Here is a 12944-nt window from a genome sequence, read left to right on the forward strand (position 1 = left end):
GTGTGGATGCAGGATCTTTTGTTATTGGTATCCAGCGAGCCCGGAATCCTCTGATATGTAAATCAAGGTGAATATTTGACCCAAGGCAACTTTAAATTTAAAAGTAAAAGTCCTTGGTATTACCCTTGTAATAAAATTAGCCTTTTTTCTCCCAAACAATTGAATTTTATCATTGATTCCTGTGTTACAAGCTCTCAATGGGGCATTAACCTTTTAAAGAGTTTAGCTGGGGTGGTTCTTTTTTGTCTGTTGAAATCTCTTTAAGATAAATTCAAATTTCAAATGCAAGACTGATATGTTCAAGGAACTCCTCTCATGGTGCCAGTTTTGGTGGCTCAGGCAGAAACTGTTGCTGTGCTGGAGACATGACATGATGCCTGGGGCTCATTGCATCCTCTTGGGTACAAATCCTTTGGTTTTGGGGCTCTGGGACACAAATGCCCCAGGGCAGGCAGTGAAGGGAGGGGCAGAGAAGAGGAGCTGTTCCCCCCCCCAGCCAAGTAGATGTTGTATGGACCCAAATCTCAGGTTTGAGGCATAATTTGAGCCTCAAGTTTCTTAAAAACTAAATGAGTGGGTGGGTTTAGGGAGTTTGGCAGCTAAATATAGTGCAAACTCTACCTGAGCTTCATCTCTGGTTTAGCTCCCAGTGCCTGAGGCTCTCTCCAGTGAACTCAGAGCTTTGGGGCTGCTGGTGTCAGGTGCCAAAACAGCCTCAGCAGCAGTTCTGTGTGCAGCTCTGCCTCAGCCTGTGGACAGCAGCAGCTCAAGGAGCCCTGGCCAGGCCGGGTTGTGGCTGATTAAAAAGTCTCTGGTTGTGACCAGTTGCTGCTAATAAAAGGTTTCACTCCCGTTGTCCTGGCAACAGAAGTTTTTGGGAGGAGCGGAGCTGGGCGGAGAAGTCGCTGTGCCAGGCACAGGTGCCAAGTGGGGACAGGAGGGATGTGGTGGGGACGTATCCAAACAGCCATGGTCTGGTCAAGGAGGGACCAGGGTGGCCAAAAGGGCCCTGATGCAGCTTTCCAGGGCAATGCCTTTGTGCTCCTCAGCTGCCACCCAGAGCCTTTGTGTCTCACTAGCTGAAGAGCTGGAGGAATTCTGCAGCCTAGGAATGGGCTATGGAGCAGGCTCTGTTCTGTCCTAGGTGCTGGTGCCACCCCTGTGACAGCTCCAGGGCTCCAGCAGGTCATTAACAGGAGCACAAACACGATCTGGGCACGCCCTGCTGTGCTGTGGGGCTGAGGGACCTGTGCAGCCTCAGCCCTGGCTCTCCACAATGCTCATTAGGTTTGTACAAGCTGCAAGAAGTCATCTTGCTGTACATAATTTTAATTGCCTGCTCCACAATTGCCTGTCAAATATATGCTCTGTTGAGTGGCATAACCTGCCTGCTAAATTGCAACAGGGATTAAAAAAAAAAAAAAAAATACTGCAGAAAGTAAAAGGAAAAAATCTAATTATGAACTAGAATGGCATTCTCAATCTCTATTGCCATCTGCAGCCTGGTGTGTTAGGACCAGCACAAACAAATCAATAAAACCTGCAGCTTTTCTTCTGCTGCCTTTGGCAGTTGTGAGGAGTTTGTGCAGTGTTTGTGGGAGCTCTCTGGTTCCTCCTCTCTGGTGAAGTGCTGTCCTCAGCCAGGAGGTTTCACCGCTCATTTTATTTAAAAAATCCAGGGTTGGGATGTGAAAACTCTGCACCTGGAGGGTGGGCAGCAGTGAAAGGGTTAAAACGAATTATCTGGGCTGCAGCTTTAATACGTCTCGTGTGGAGGACACGAAACTGAGTTTGGTAGGAGGTTCTTTGTCTGGAGCAGCCTTGGCAGTAAACAGAGCTGTGATCTCAGAGGCAATGAGGCTCCCGGGAGCGCCGGGAGCAGCGGCCGTGGGGCAGCTCCGAGTGACCAGCAGGATGGAACTGGAGTGAAGCTGCTCCTGTGGTGAGCCAAGCCCACCCTCTCCTCTTAGTCTGAGTTTCCTAGAGAGCAGAGGGAGCGGAGGATGAGGAGAGGGCAATGAGCGGTCCCAGGGAGGACGGCCGCTGTCGCAGGGCCATCAGCATCCTCACCGAGCTGTGCCAGAAGAAAAGCCTGCCCAGCTTGGACCTGGATACCTGCAGGGAATTCCTCCTGCTGCCTTCTGACCAGAGCCTGATTATCTCCGAGCCAGGTATGGCCCCTGCTCCCGTCTGTTGGAGGGTGCTCGTGGAAGGCAGGAGGGACATCCAGCCCCTACAGGGGAAAGAAAATGTTTGGTAGCTCCTGTTAGACCCAGGGGTTGGTCCTGGCACCCCTCTGGGAGGGTTCCTTCCCATTCCACATGTTCCATGGTGAAGTTTTGGGTCCTGCCTCACCTGTTGATGTGTAACGGGACAGTTGCACAGGATGTTCTGAGCTGCTTCACCAGATAAAGTTCCTGTGAAAATTCCTTTCTCAAAAACACAGGCTCCTGTCCTGTATGAAGCAAGACCAAACCAACAAAAAAGCAGTAAAGAGCTGACTTAAGCCACTGGGATGGCAGGAACTGGTTGGTGCTATCCCAGTTTGAGAAATGGAGGGACTCACAGGGATTTCTGTTCATCCGTAAGGGATCTCAGTGTACTTTCATGTGTGTGTTCTACCTTCCCTAAGAACTGCCTGAGTTGTTCCTGGTCAGGCTGTAGAGCCAGGGAGGGACTCTGGTGTGTCAGGGATGAGTCAGGAGCAGGAATTCTGCTCCAGGAGCAAAGGGGCAGCTCCGTGTTGCAAAGTGGGGAATTTTCCCTGCACCTGTTCTCACAGCTGCTTGCTCCAGAAAGCTCCTGCTGTCACCTCACAAGACATTGGCTGGGGCAGTTGGAAGCCCAGGCTCATGTGCTGAGGAGCAAAACCCTAAACCTCACAGCTTTTAGAACTATTGGTAACCTGCTGAAAGTTGCTTGTGTATTCCAACATTTTCATAGACAGCTTCTTCTAAAGTTCCCGTAGGCAATGATCTGTAAATCCAACGGATTTCACATCGTTTTTTACAGCATGAGTTTTCACAAACTTTCCTCCTCTGCTAAGCACACCGTGCAGAGCCCCTGTGCAGCATAGGTGCCCATCAATCCCTGGCCAAGGCTTTCTGTGTCACCTTCCCTCCCTTTCTCCTGCCCCTCTGTGCCAAGACCTGGTGTTGGGGTGCAGCTGGCATCCCCAGGGCACAGGGCACCAGGATTCTGCCAGCCCTTGGTTTGCAGTGGTGCTTTGCGGATACCTCCAGGCAAATCCCTTCCTTCCTCTTCACCTCTAACTTAATTCTCTTCCTGAAATGAGTTTGCTTCATACCTGCCTGCTGTGGAGGCCTCTTATCACTGCTGTGTCCTTACACATCACATCCCAGGCAGCAATTTTCTCTATTGCAAATAGAACAAACAGTTTGCAAACTTATTGCATCGATTTGGAATTCTTTACCTTGCACCAAAATTAACATTTTCCTGACTCTGCAGCAGAAATAAAATATAAAAAAATAAATAAATAAATAAAAATAATAATTTAAAAAAATTTGTTCTGCTCTTGTTCTGGTCCACCCTGATATGACAGATCTGCATGTGTTTGTGAAGCCTGTCCAAGGCCTTGTGTTCAGGTTGGGATCACATCATCATCATCATCATCATCATCATCATCATCATCGTCTGCCTCCAGCACATCGAATGTCTATGTGCTCTGAGCTGTGGTTTGAGCGTCAACCCCAGCACCCCAGGCAAGCTGTGCCGGGCTGGCTGCACGAACAGCCAGGGCTGCTGTCTCTGCTCTGCACGACTGGGCCCATTTTTATGTCTAGACAGCACTGAGGACACAGTTTGGGCCTGACATGTACGAATATTTCTCAGCCCCGTGCTGTAAAGCTGCTCCAGCAAGGGGCAAAAAATCTGTGAGCGTCAAGAGTTACAGAGATACCATGCCCTCCCCATCAGTGTCTGGATGTTTATCTAATTATCTGAACTGATGCTTTGTCCATTTCTCACATTGAGCAGGTTTGCTCTGGGTTGCCTGCTGTCCCGTGCTCAGCCCATCCTCACAAGGCAGGCAGAGGGAAGCTGTGTTTGTGTGCTTTGTGTGGAGGTGGCAGATGGCAGCAGGCAGGTGCTATGTCAGGAGCAGTGCAGAGGAGCCCTGGCTCCCGCCGGAGCGTCCCCGTGTGGGCAGCACAGCCCCAGCAGCCAAACGCCAAATTTGCTGGAGTCAAACTGGCCTTGTTTGTCATCATCATGTGGAGTCCCTGGCTTCTCGGGCAGTTTGTTGCCTCCTGGATAAATATATTAACTGCTGGCTGGATCAGCTTGGTTTGTGGGGTGTCCTGCTGAAGTTCAGGTTGAAGGAAGCACTGCCGAAGCTGGAGCCAGGCTGCTCCTGCACTGCTCAGCACAGGGGCAGTTTGGTCTTTTCTGCTGTTTCATGCCTGGATGAAACTGCAGTATCTTCAGGGAATGCGTGGATCCAAGAGGAAAAAAAACTATGAACATAAAAACATTGCTAAACAGTTTATGTAAGAGTAAGTTTTTGTACGGTTATTTAATTTCTTTTAAGCCATTGTGGACTGAGTGGCTGAAAGGGCTACGTGAAGTGGATGCACCTCTACCCCCTGGTTACGTAACAGCTAAATCTGCTCCTCACAGCCAACGAGAGCTGCAGCATTTCTCTCTCCACACCCGGCAGAGGAGAATTGCAGGCTTCTGCCAAATCTGTCAGAAGAAAGAGGAGTTTGGCTGGGGAAGGTTTTTGGGGTGTGAGGGGCAGCTCTCCATGCAGTTGGGCCTGTGGTGGTGCCAGGAATAGAACTGATCTCCTGACTGGGGGCCCCGAGATGGAGCGAGCTGCAGCATCCTTTTGTTGTGGTTGTCTCCAGTCCTCCCCCAGAGCTGCCTCCATCTGATCGCTCCCTTCCCTGCCAGGCGCTGGCAGTGGCACCCAGGCTGTGGGTAGTGACACTGCCTGTGCTGTGGGGACAGCAGTCACCACAGGTGATGGCCTTCAGAGGATGGACTCATTCCCTATGTGCCCTGGAGGGGTGATGGGAGCTCCTGGATGAAGCTGAGAGGGTTTGGGGCACAGCTGTACTGAGGGACAATGTCCTTGGCTGACACCTGGAGAAGCTGACCTGGATCAGAAGCTGGACAGAGTTCAGAATAAAGCAGGGATTTATTGGAAGGCCTTAAAGGACATACTTTGGGCAATACAGGAGCCTGGCCAGGGCTGCACCTTTCAGGATGGACCTGAAAATGGGTGATTGGTCACAAGGTCTCACATTTTTTTAAGTTTTGGTCCATCTGCATATTTTGGGTTAATTGTCCAATTACAACTCCAGGTTATGAAGTCCCATCCTTCTTGTTTTCTCTCTTCAGCCCATTGTTGTTGATGCTTTTGGGCCTGTAATGATTGTCCTTGGTATCAAGCTAGAAAAGGAATTGTTTTGTCTGCCTGCTCTGTGAAGAGAGCTCACTAACACTTCATATGAAGCTCAAAGCTACACACATGGACAGCACAGAATCTGAAAAATATGGAAGTTAAAAATTAAGGCATCATGGCAGTGGAGCAGGGGAGTCAGGACCCCGCAGGGCTTTGGGGACAGTGATCTGTCCCCTCTTCCCATCCCCTCTGCCTGTGGTAGTGGAGCTGCCACAGGCTCCGGGCTCTTTGGGATGCAGGGTGCTTGGGGTGGAGCAGTGCAGGTGCAGGAACTGGGCTTCAGGGACCTTGGTGAGTCCCTCCAGCTTGGGATGCTCTGTGCTCCTGTGGCTCCCCACAGCCTCCCCTGAGCTGTTCCTGCTCCCTGGGGGCTCACACAGCCTGGCTGAGGTCAGAGGCTGACAGCCCATCCCAGGAGATCCTGGGGGGGAAAGAGGAGGCTTGACTAGTTCTGAAATGATCCTGCAGGGCTGAGGAGTGTTACTAAAGAGAGTAGGTTTTGATAGGATATTGGGAAGGAATTGTTCCCTGTGAGGGTGGGCAGGCCCTGGCACAGGATGCCCAGAGAAGCTGTGGCTGCCCCATCCCTGGAAATGTCCAAGGCCAGGCTGGGCAGGGCTTGGAGCACCATGGACAGTGGAAGGTGTCCCAGCCATGGCAGGGGGTGGGACTGGATGAGCTTCAAGCTCCTTCCCACCCAAACCAGTCTGGGATCCCATGGTTCTGTGACTGGAACTGGCATCTCATGATGTTGATTTAAAGGACGGTGCCTGGGTACAGGAAGAAATTTATCCTGGGATAAATACATCCCTGGGATAAAATCCTTTGATAAGCACATCCAGGAGAAAACCTCCGGGTTTGATTTCTACCTTCAGCCCTTCCATGCCGCGACTTTCTTTAAACAATTTAATCTGGTTTTTTTTGCCTTAGTGACCCATTTGTACCAAGCTTTGCTGCAGTGAGTGATGTGCAGAGGGGCTGCAGGTTTTCCCCAGCAGACCCTTTTCATCTCAGCATGGTGAGAACCCTCCTCAAACCTTCCCTCGTGCACTGATCCATCCCAGCTAAATGCTCCTGTGCTTTCCTGCTGCAGGAGGAGAGGGCTGGAGTGAGAGGAGGGAGCAGGACAGCTGGGGAAGACACAGAGAGACCTTCTGATAACCCATGCTCCCCAGCACACGGTGTCAGCTCTCCTGTGCTCCAGCCCTCAGTAATTCAGAGCACATTTACTGCTTTACCCCTTGTGTGAACTGCTCTTTTTGAAGGGCCTGGTGCAGGCAGTACAGCTTGTACAGCGCTGAACACCCTCCTGGCACTTGGCAAAGACTATTAAAATGTTAAACCAAGCACAGAAGTGTTCTTGCTGCGGGCAGAAAAAGGGGAGAATTTCTGGGCAATAGAGGATTTTTCATTGCAGGAATGTTGGTGCAGAAAGATCATTTTTTTAATTGAGAAATTGGTTCTGGAGTATTTTCTGGGGGCAAAAACCCTGGCAGATTAGCTTGACTAATGGGAGAACTGATGACACCCCCATTCATGGTTATGGGATACCTTCAGCCGCTACCTGTGAAATATGGGCATATCTTGAATTTACTTACCAGGCATAATAACACACTTTGTGAATCACCATTCAAGAGTATTTGAAGTCAATATAACAGTAAACATGCTCCAAGTCACACTGGCAAAGCTAATATTAATCACTGAAGCCTGAGTTTCCAGAGGCCTAGCATGTGAGGAGCAGCTCCTTGGGGCAAATTTCTATTTTATCACAGAGTAATGCACTTGCAAAATGGATCTTGCCTTTCCTCCCTCGAAAGAGCCAGCCAGAGCTACGTGCAGCAGATTTGCTCTTTAGCCCAGCTAAACCAGGCTTGAATCCTGGAGGTATCAGGTTCAAACCTTGCTGCCAGAGGAAGGTTTGTAAAAGTGTATTGAAATAAGGTTGAAACCGGCCAAGTAAATTGAGGAAAAAACGGATTAAATCACCTGTCTACAGACATGTGTCTCTACTCATGTGTTGTGTGCAGATCCATGGCTCTCCAGCTGCCTCTGGCTATGCTTTGCAATGGTACTGGTAAATAAAATGCCCCTCTGGAGCTGAGTGGAGTGTGCGTGTTTGGGAGCCCTGCGAGCACCTCTCTCTGCATAGGCGCAGCTTTGCAGCCACCTAATTGCTACTGCTCGATTCATTCCCGAGGCAGAGCAGGGAGGCTGCTCGTGTTTGTAGCTCCGTGCGGAGCCGGGAGCCTGTTCCAATGCAGCTGCAGTAGCCTCATGCATAGTCAGGGATCAGCATCCCAACTCCATAGAAACAGCAGCGGGATTGCTGCCGCCGGTAATCGATGCTTGAGAGGCATCACCAGGGACCGCGCTGAGGAGCTGCCACTGCTCTGGTGAGTCCACATTTCTAAAGTTACTTTAATGATTCTCTGCCTTTTTTTTTTTTCATAACATGAAGCATATTTTCATAATTTTGCTTCAGCAAGATGCCTTTGCTGTCGAAATATTTCTCCCTGTGCTGAGACCTGGTGTGTGCTTTGAGCTGGTTCAAACCAGGGCACAGCCTGGCTTGGATCTTCCCCGCGGTTTTGTGGGATGTATCTGGGAAGGTGTTTAGTGTTTCTGGGTTTGCAGGTATTTGTTGCTTGGCATCCTGGCTGTGCTGGAGTTGCTGCACTTGCTGTGTGCTCCTGGCAGCTGGATCGTCTCCCATGCGCGTGTTCATTGTGCAGGGATAAACGAGACCCAGAATGGGGGCTCCTGTCTGCCACAATTGTTTAATTTAACCATACCTCAACTACCCTTGTTTTTCATAACTGTTTCTTCTCGGTGCTCACATTTCCAGGTACAACTGAGTATTCTTTCTCAGGACCCCAGGTTCCCATCTCATCTTGGTTAGGCAGTTCTTCTACCTTTAATATTTGCCATTTCTTTTTCAAAGATGACAATCAGTATTTTCCCTACCCATCTACATGTTGAAAAATCAGGCATCTTGTCTGTGAGTGTTTCCATTCAGCAGACTCCTTGAGAGAGCAATCACGCTGGCAGCTGTTGGGGAGATATGCAATTAAGTCCCTCTGCCATGTATTGTCTTTAATTATATTTGTACCTTGCAAAATGGCATCCTGGAGGGTCAGGGAGGGGATGTTTTGGAGTGATTGTCTATTAACTGTACATCTTCCCTGCCTTGGGGAAAAAAGAAAGTTCTCCTGCAGGGAGCTGGAGCCGCAGCTGCTGGCTGGGGGTGTCTCTCTGCTCAGCTCAGTTTGTTGTGCTGTAGCAGGTTCATGTTTGACAACATCACAGCAAACTGTACAGCGAAGCCTGAAGGCAGCAAGCCAAGAGCTCCCTTCACACCAGCCCTCTCCAAACCATCCTTAAGGCACACGGCCCTGGACAGTCTGGAATAATAATTGCCCAGGAATTCTAGCCCCTGCTGTAATAATCTAATTTTCTGTGCGTTTGTAGCTGCTGCAAAGAAATGAATACAGTTGTGTGACATGGTGTGAAGTGATACCTCCTCAGTTTCTCTTTCCAGATGCAGCACTTCATCTCCTGGATGCTGGTGAGTGTTTGCTTGGAGTTGTTTGATCCCAGCTCTGAGCCTGGGCTCTGGTCAAAAAGCTCATGCTGAAAGAATAGTGAGCTGCAGGGTATGGAGGGGTAGGAGCCCTTGGAAAAGGGCATCTCAGAATCCATTAAATCAATGTGTAGCACCAGGCAGTCCAGCCTGCACACTCCACTGCTGCACAGCAGCACATTGGAAGGGTTAAAGATCCTGTCTTTGCTCCAAGCTAATGGAAGCAGCAGCAGCTGACGGCAGGAGCAGAGCCATGGGGAGGAAGTTCTCACTCAGGGCAGTTTGAAAAAAGAAATGCTCTGTTCCAAACCTCTGCATTTCAGTGCAGGGTCCCTGAACCAGCTGCGGGCTCCAGACAGTCCTTCCTGGCTGCTCTGTCTGAATCCAGCTCTGGATCTGCCAGCGTTGGCTCTGCTCGATGTGTGCTGGTGTCAGGAGTGTCACAAGTTGAGAGGCACAGAGGAAGAGGGACTGCCATGGCTTTGTGTGGCTGTTTTGGGTCTAGGTGTCTCCAGCTTGAGGGCAGCAGGCTGGGTATCACCCGGCCTTTGCAGCACCTGGAGCCAGGGCAGCTCTGGAAGAACCCTGCACCTCCAGTTTTGGGTTTCCCATGGGGCAGGTCCAGGCAATAAGCTCGGCCAGAACATCTCAGGAGCTCAAGGAGCCCCTTGTGCTGGAGGGGCTCCATGTCCTGAGCAGGGGAGACTCGGGAAAGCCTCTGGGAAGCTTTTCAGTGCTGCCTTGTGCAGTGCTTGGAGTCTTCTACCCACCCTGGCTGAGGTTTTTGGGATCCCCAGACTGTGTCCTCTTGTGGAGACTGGATCCCAGCACTGGGATGGGGAGAGAGCCCAGTTCTGCTCCCTGCCAAGCTTTATCCTGAGATCTTTTCAAGGCAGCCTGGTTTTGGTGGGTTTTTGAGCAAAAATGGAGTCTGAGAGGGAGTCACAGGGAAGCCTTTCCCCAAAATTGATCCCACTGTAGGAAGCGAGGGGCAGCAAGGTGGCAGCTCCAGGGTGGAGAGTCTGGGCACAGAAGCACTGCTGAGCCTGGCCTTGCTGGTGTCTCACAGCAGACGAGGTTTTGATCAAGTTTTTGAAAGGAAATTTCAAGTTCCAGGGTTTTCGGTTGCTCAAGGCAGACAGAGAGAGAGTGAACAAGTTTACTTGTTCTGTTTGCTTTGCGTCCTGAAGCGCAATTGGATTTCTGCATCCCAAAGTGTCTGGATTGCCATGGTTTCCCCTCTGCCTGGCTCTGCTCAGCTCCAGCTCTGCATAAGAGGCTTCCCCCTTGCTGAGCAGCCTCAGCCAGGCCTCCCTGGAACACAGGGCTCAGCTCAGGGCCTGTCTGTGCAGGGTCACAGCCCAGGGGATGAGGATGTTCAGTGGGGATTTAACTCCAGCCCTGGTTGCTGTGTGTGTTCAGCACCACTGGGTTGTTTACAGATGTTGCTACAGCATATTGTGATAAAATGTCATGGGATTAGCACACAGCCTTGTGCCATAATTGCATTCACTGTGGCTTATAATAGTTCATTAGCTTGTCATCAGGCAGAAAGCAATGACAACTCTTCCTATCACATTTATAATGCTCTAGAGAGCAGCTGATTAAGTCACAAAGTGACATAAATCACTAGGGAATGTTTCCTTCGGCTCGAAAAAGTTTTTTTCTCTTTTTTGTCACTTTTGATAACAGAAATGCTGCATTTCTGACAGCACAAAGTTCCCCTTTGGGTTGCACACGCCAGCAGAAGTTTCAGTGACAAATCTGCAGCCTGGAGGGAAAGCCCAAATCAGTCAATAACGGCTGAAAACCAACATTTTCTTGTCTCCAGGAGCCTGTGATGGGTCTCCTCCAGCCCAGGCACTTCACGGGGGGTCAGTTCTTGTCCCTGAAGTCTCTCAGCACTGTGTGATGCCACAATCACTGATGGGATTTGTGAGTGGTGGTGTGAGAGGGGAGTTCCATCTCCAGGTCCATCTGAGGAGGTGAAGCTGGGGATGGGCTGAGGGCTGTCCATGGGCACAGTCAAGATCCAGAAGGGAATCTGGGACATTGAATGCTCAGATTTGGTGTTGCAGCTTCTGTGGGGTTTCAGAGCTCTGTTCTGGCTGCTGCTCTAGAGGCTCCTCCTGCCCAGAGAGCCATGTGGTGCTCGCCAGCTGTTCAGGATTTTTTCCTTTTTTTTGGGCAATTAACTATTTTTCTATTTTGTTTCAGTAGGAAAAGCACAAGCTCCAGGCCACCAAACTCTCATCCTACTTCACATGATGATCTTAGAGGCATTTTCCAACCTTAGTGATTCTGTGATTCGGAAGTGTTGATTTTTTCCCATTTTTTTTGGTTACATATTCACATAGGGACGTGAAGTGCCTCACAGTTGATTCTGCACTTGAAAACCAACTTCGATGTGTCCCTCTGAATTACTCTGCTCAGATTTCCCTCTGGTTTTTTGAACTCCCCCAGGGCCCGGAGCAGCTCCCACTCCCGTGTCTGATGGCATTTGCCATCTGTTTGCTGGGTGAAAGAAGGACCAAACCATGAGCTGGAGAGCACCAGGTGGCAGAGGGTTTGACAGTGTCTTTTCTGTGTTTAATTTATTCTTTAATCAGCTCTGTCAGGCCACGAGGAGTGACAGTCCCCACCCCAGGGTGCAGAGGGCACAGGGACAGCACCGGCATCACCCACACCTCTGTGCTGCCTCCTCCAGGTCCAGACACAGCAGGAGCTTCAGCTGCAGCCTGGATATGTAGGCAAGGATAAAAATAACTCTCTTTGCCCCTTGCAGGCAGGGCAGAAAGCAGGTGACAGCTTGGGGGTGTCCCAGGAGATCATCCTCTCACAGCCCTGAGGTGCCAAAGGCTCCAGCGTAAAATGGGAAAGCCTTGAGGATGTGGCTGGGGATGTTGGAATAGATCTTTATTCCATGTGCAGATTTATGATTTAAGCATTTTCTCTTTAATTTTAACTCGAAGTTTATAAAATTGGGGAATTTGCAAGTATTTGCACTAACGAGCTGAGAGCTGCTATCCAGGACAGCAAATTCTCTCTGATCTCTGTGACCACTGACAGCACCCAAGAGAGTGGCTGGAGCTGTGCCAGGGAAGTTTAGGTTGGATTTTGGGGAAAGTTCTTCCCCCAGAGCGTGCTGGCACTGCCCAGGCTCCCCAGGGAATGGGCACATCCCCAAGGCTGCCAGAACTCCAGGAGTGTTTGGACACCACTCCAGGGATGCCCAGGGTGGGATTTGGGGATGTCTGTGCAAGGCCAGGGGTTGGACTTGATGATCCCTGTGGATCAGGATATTCTGTGAGTCTAAATTATGCAACAGTTAAAGGAACCACACTTTGGATGAAGTCATCCTGTTCCAGTTCATTTCCCAGCTACAGAACCACATCTCCACAAGAAATACAGCAAACAGTGAGGAAAACCCTGGTATTGCTCAGTGAAGCAAGTTCTGCCTGGCTGGGAAGAATGAGGTTGCTTTTTGCTCTTGGGCCATGGATCAGCCACTGGAAACACTGGATCCCTGCAAAGTCTCCATATGAAGGGTTGTCTCCATCCTCAACGTGCAATAATGAGATGGTTTGAGTTTTATAGTCTTATATAATTACTCTCAAAATAGCTTCTGATTCATCCTCCCCTTTGAAGCTTATAGTTTGCATTCTGATAAGCTCTTGCATGGCAGGAACCCTGTGGTAGCAGTAAATTAATTTTTAAGAAGTTTCTTGCTGTCTAACTCAAACTTTGGCACAGCCAGTCAGAGCATTCCTGTCCTGACCTTCCCAGGATCCATTCCATGGCTGAGTGTGTGCAGGAGATGAGGAGGCTCTGTCGGGGTTCCTGGGGAGCCTGTGTTGGCAGGAGGAAGCTGGTGGGAGCTGATAGTGCAGAACTCAGTGTGCAAGGACTGGGGAAGCACAGGAACAGGAAAAAAAA

At 50.1% G+C, this 12944-nt stretch overlaps 1 protein-coding gene across 3 annotated transcripts in view; it reads left to right on the top strand.

The window, feature by feature from the left end:
- The first annotated feature begins 2017 nt into the window (after positions 1–2017).
- The window catches only part of SYT6 (synaptotagmin 6), a 35679-nt gene continuing 24752 nt past the window's right edge, over positions 2018–12944 (top strand). The window contains exons 1-2 of one of the 3 annotated variants that reach the window (XM_088067092.1): positions 7773–7821; positions 8897–8993. Coding sequence is in view for 1 of the 3 variants with exons in the window: in XM_005530139.3 (XP_005530196.2) it covers positions 2018–2171 (154 nt within the window). In the remaining 2 variants the exon portion in view is untranslated. Of the gene's footprint in view, positions 2172–7691; positions 7822–8896; positions 8994–12944 lie in introns of those variants that run through there. The other 2 variants (XM_005530139.3, XM_088067091.1) reach the window with 2 other exon arrangements.

This window comes from Pseudopodoces humilis, chromosome 26, assembly GCF_049639895.1.
Source record: "Pseudopodoces humilis isolate 2021_Gansu_Grassland_sample_001 chromosome 26, ASM4963989v1, whole genome shotgun sequence".
NCBI classification, from domain to species: Eukaryota; Metazoa; Chordata; class Aves; order Passeriformes; family Paridae; genus Pseudopodoces; species Pseudopodoces humilis.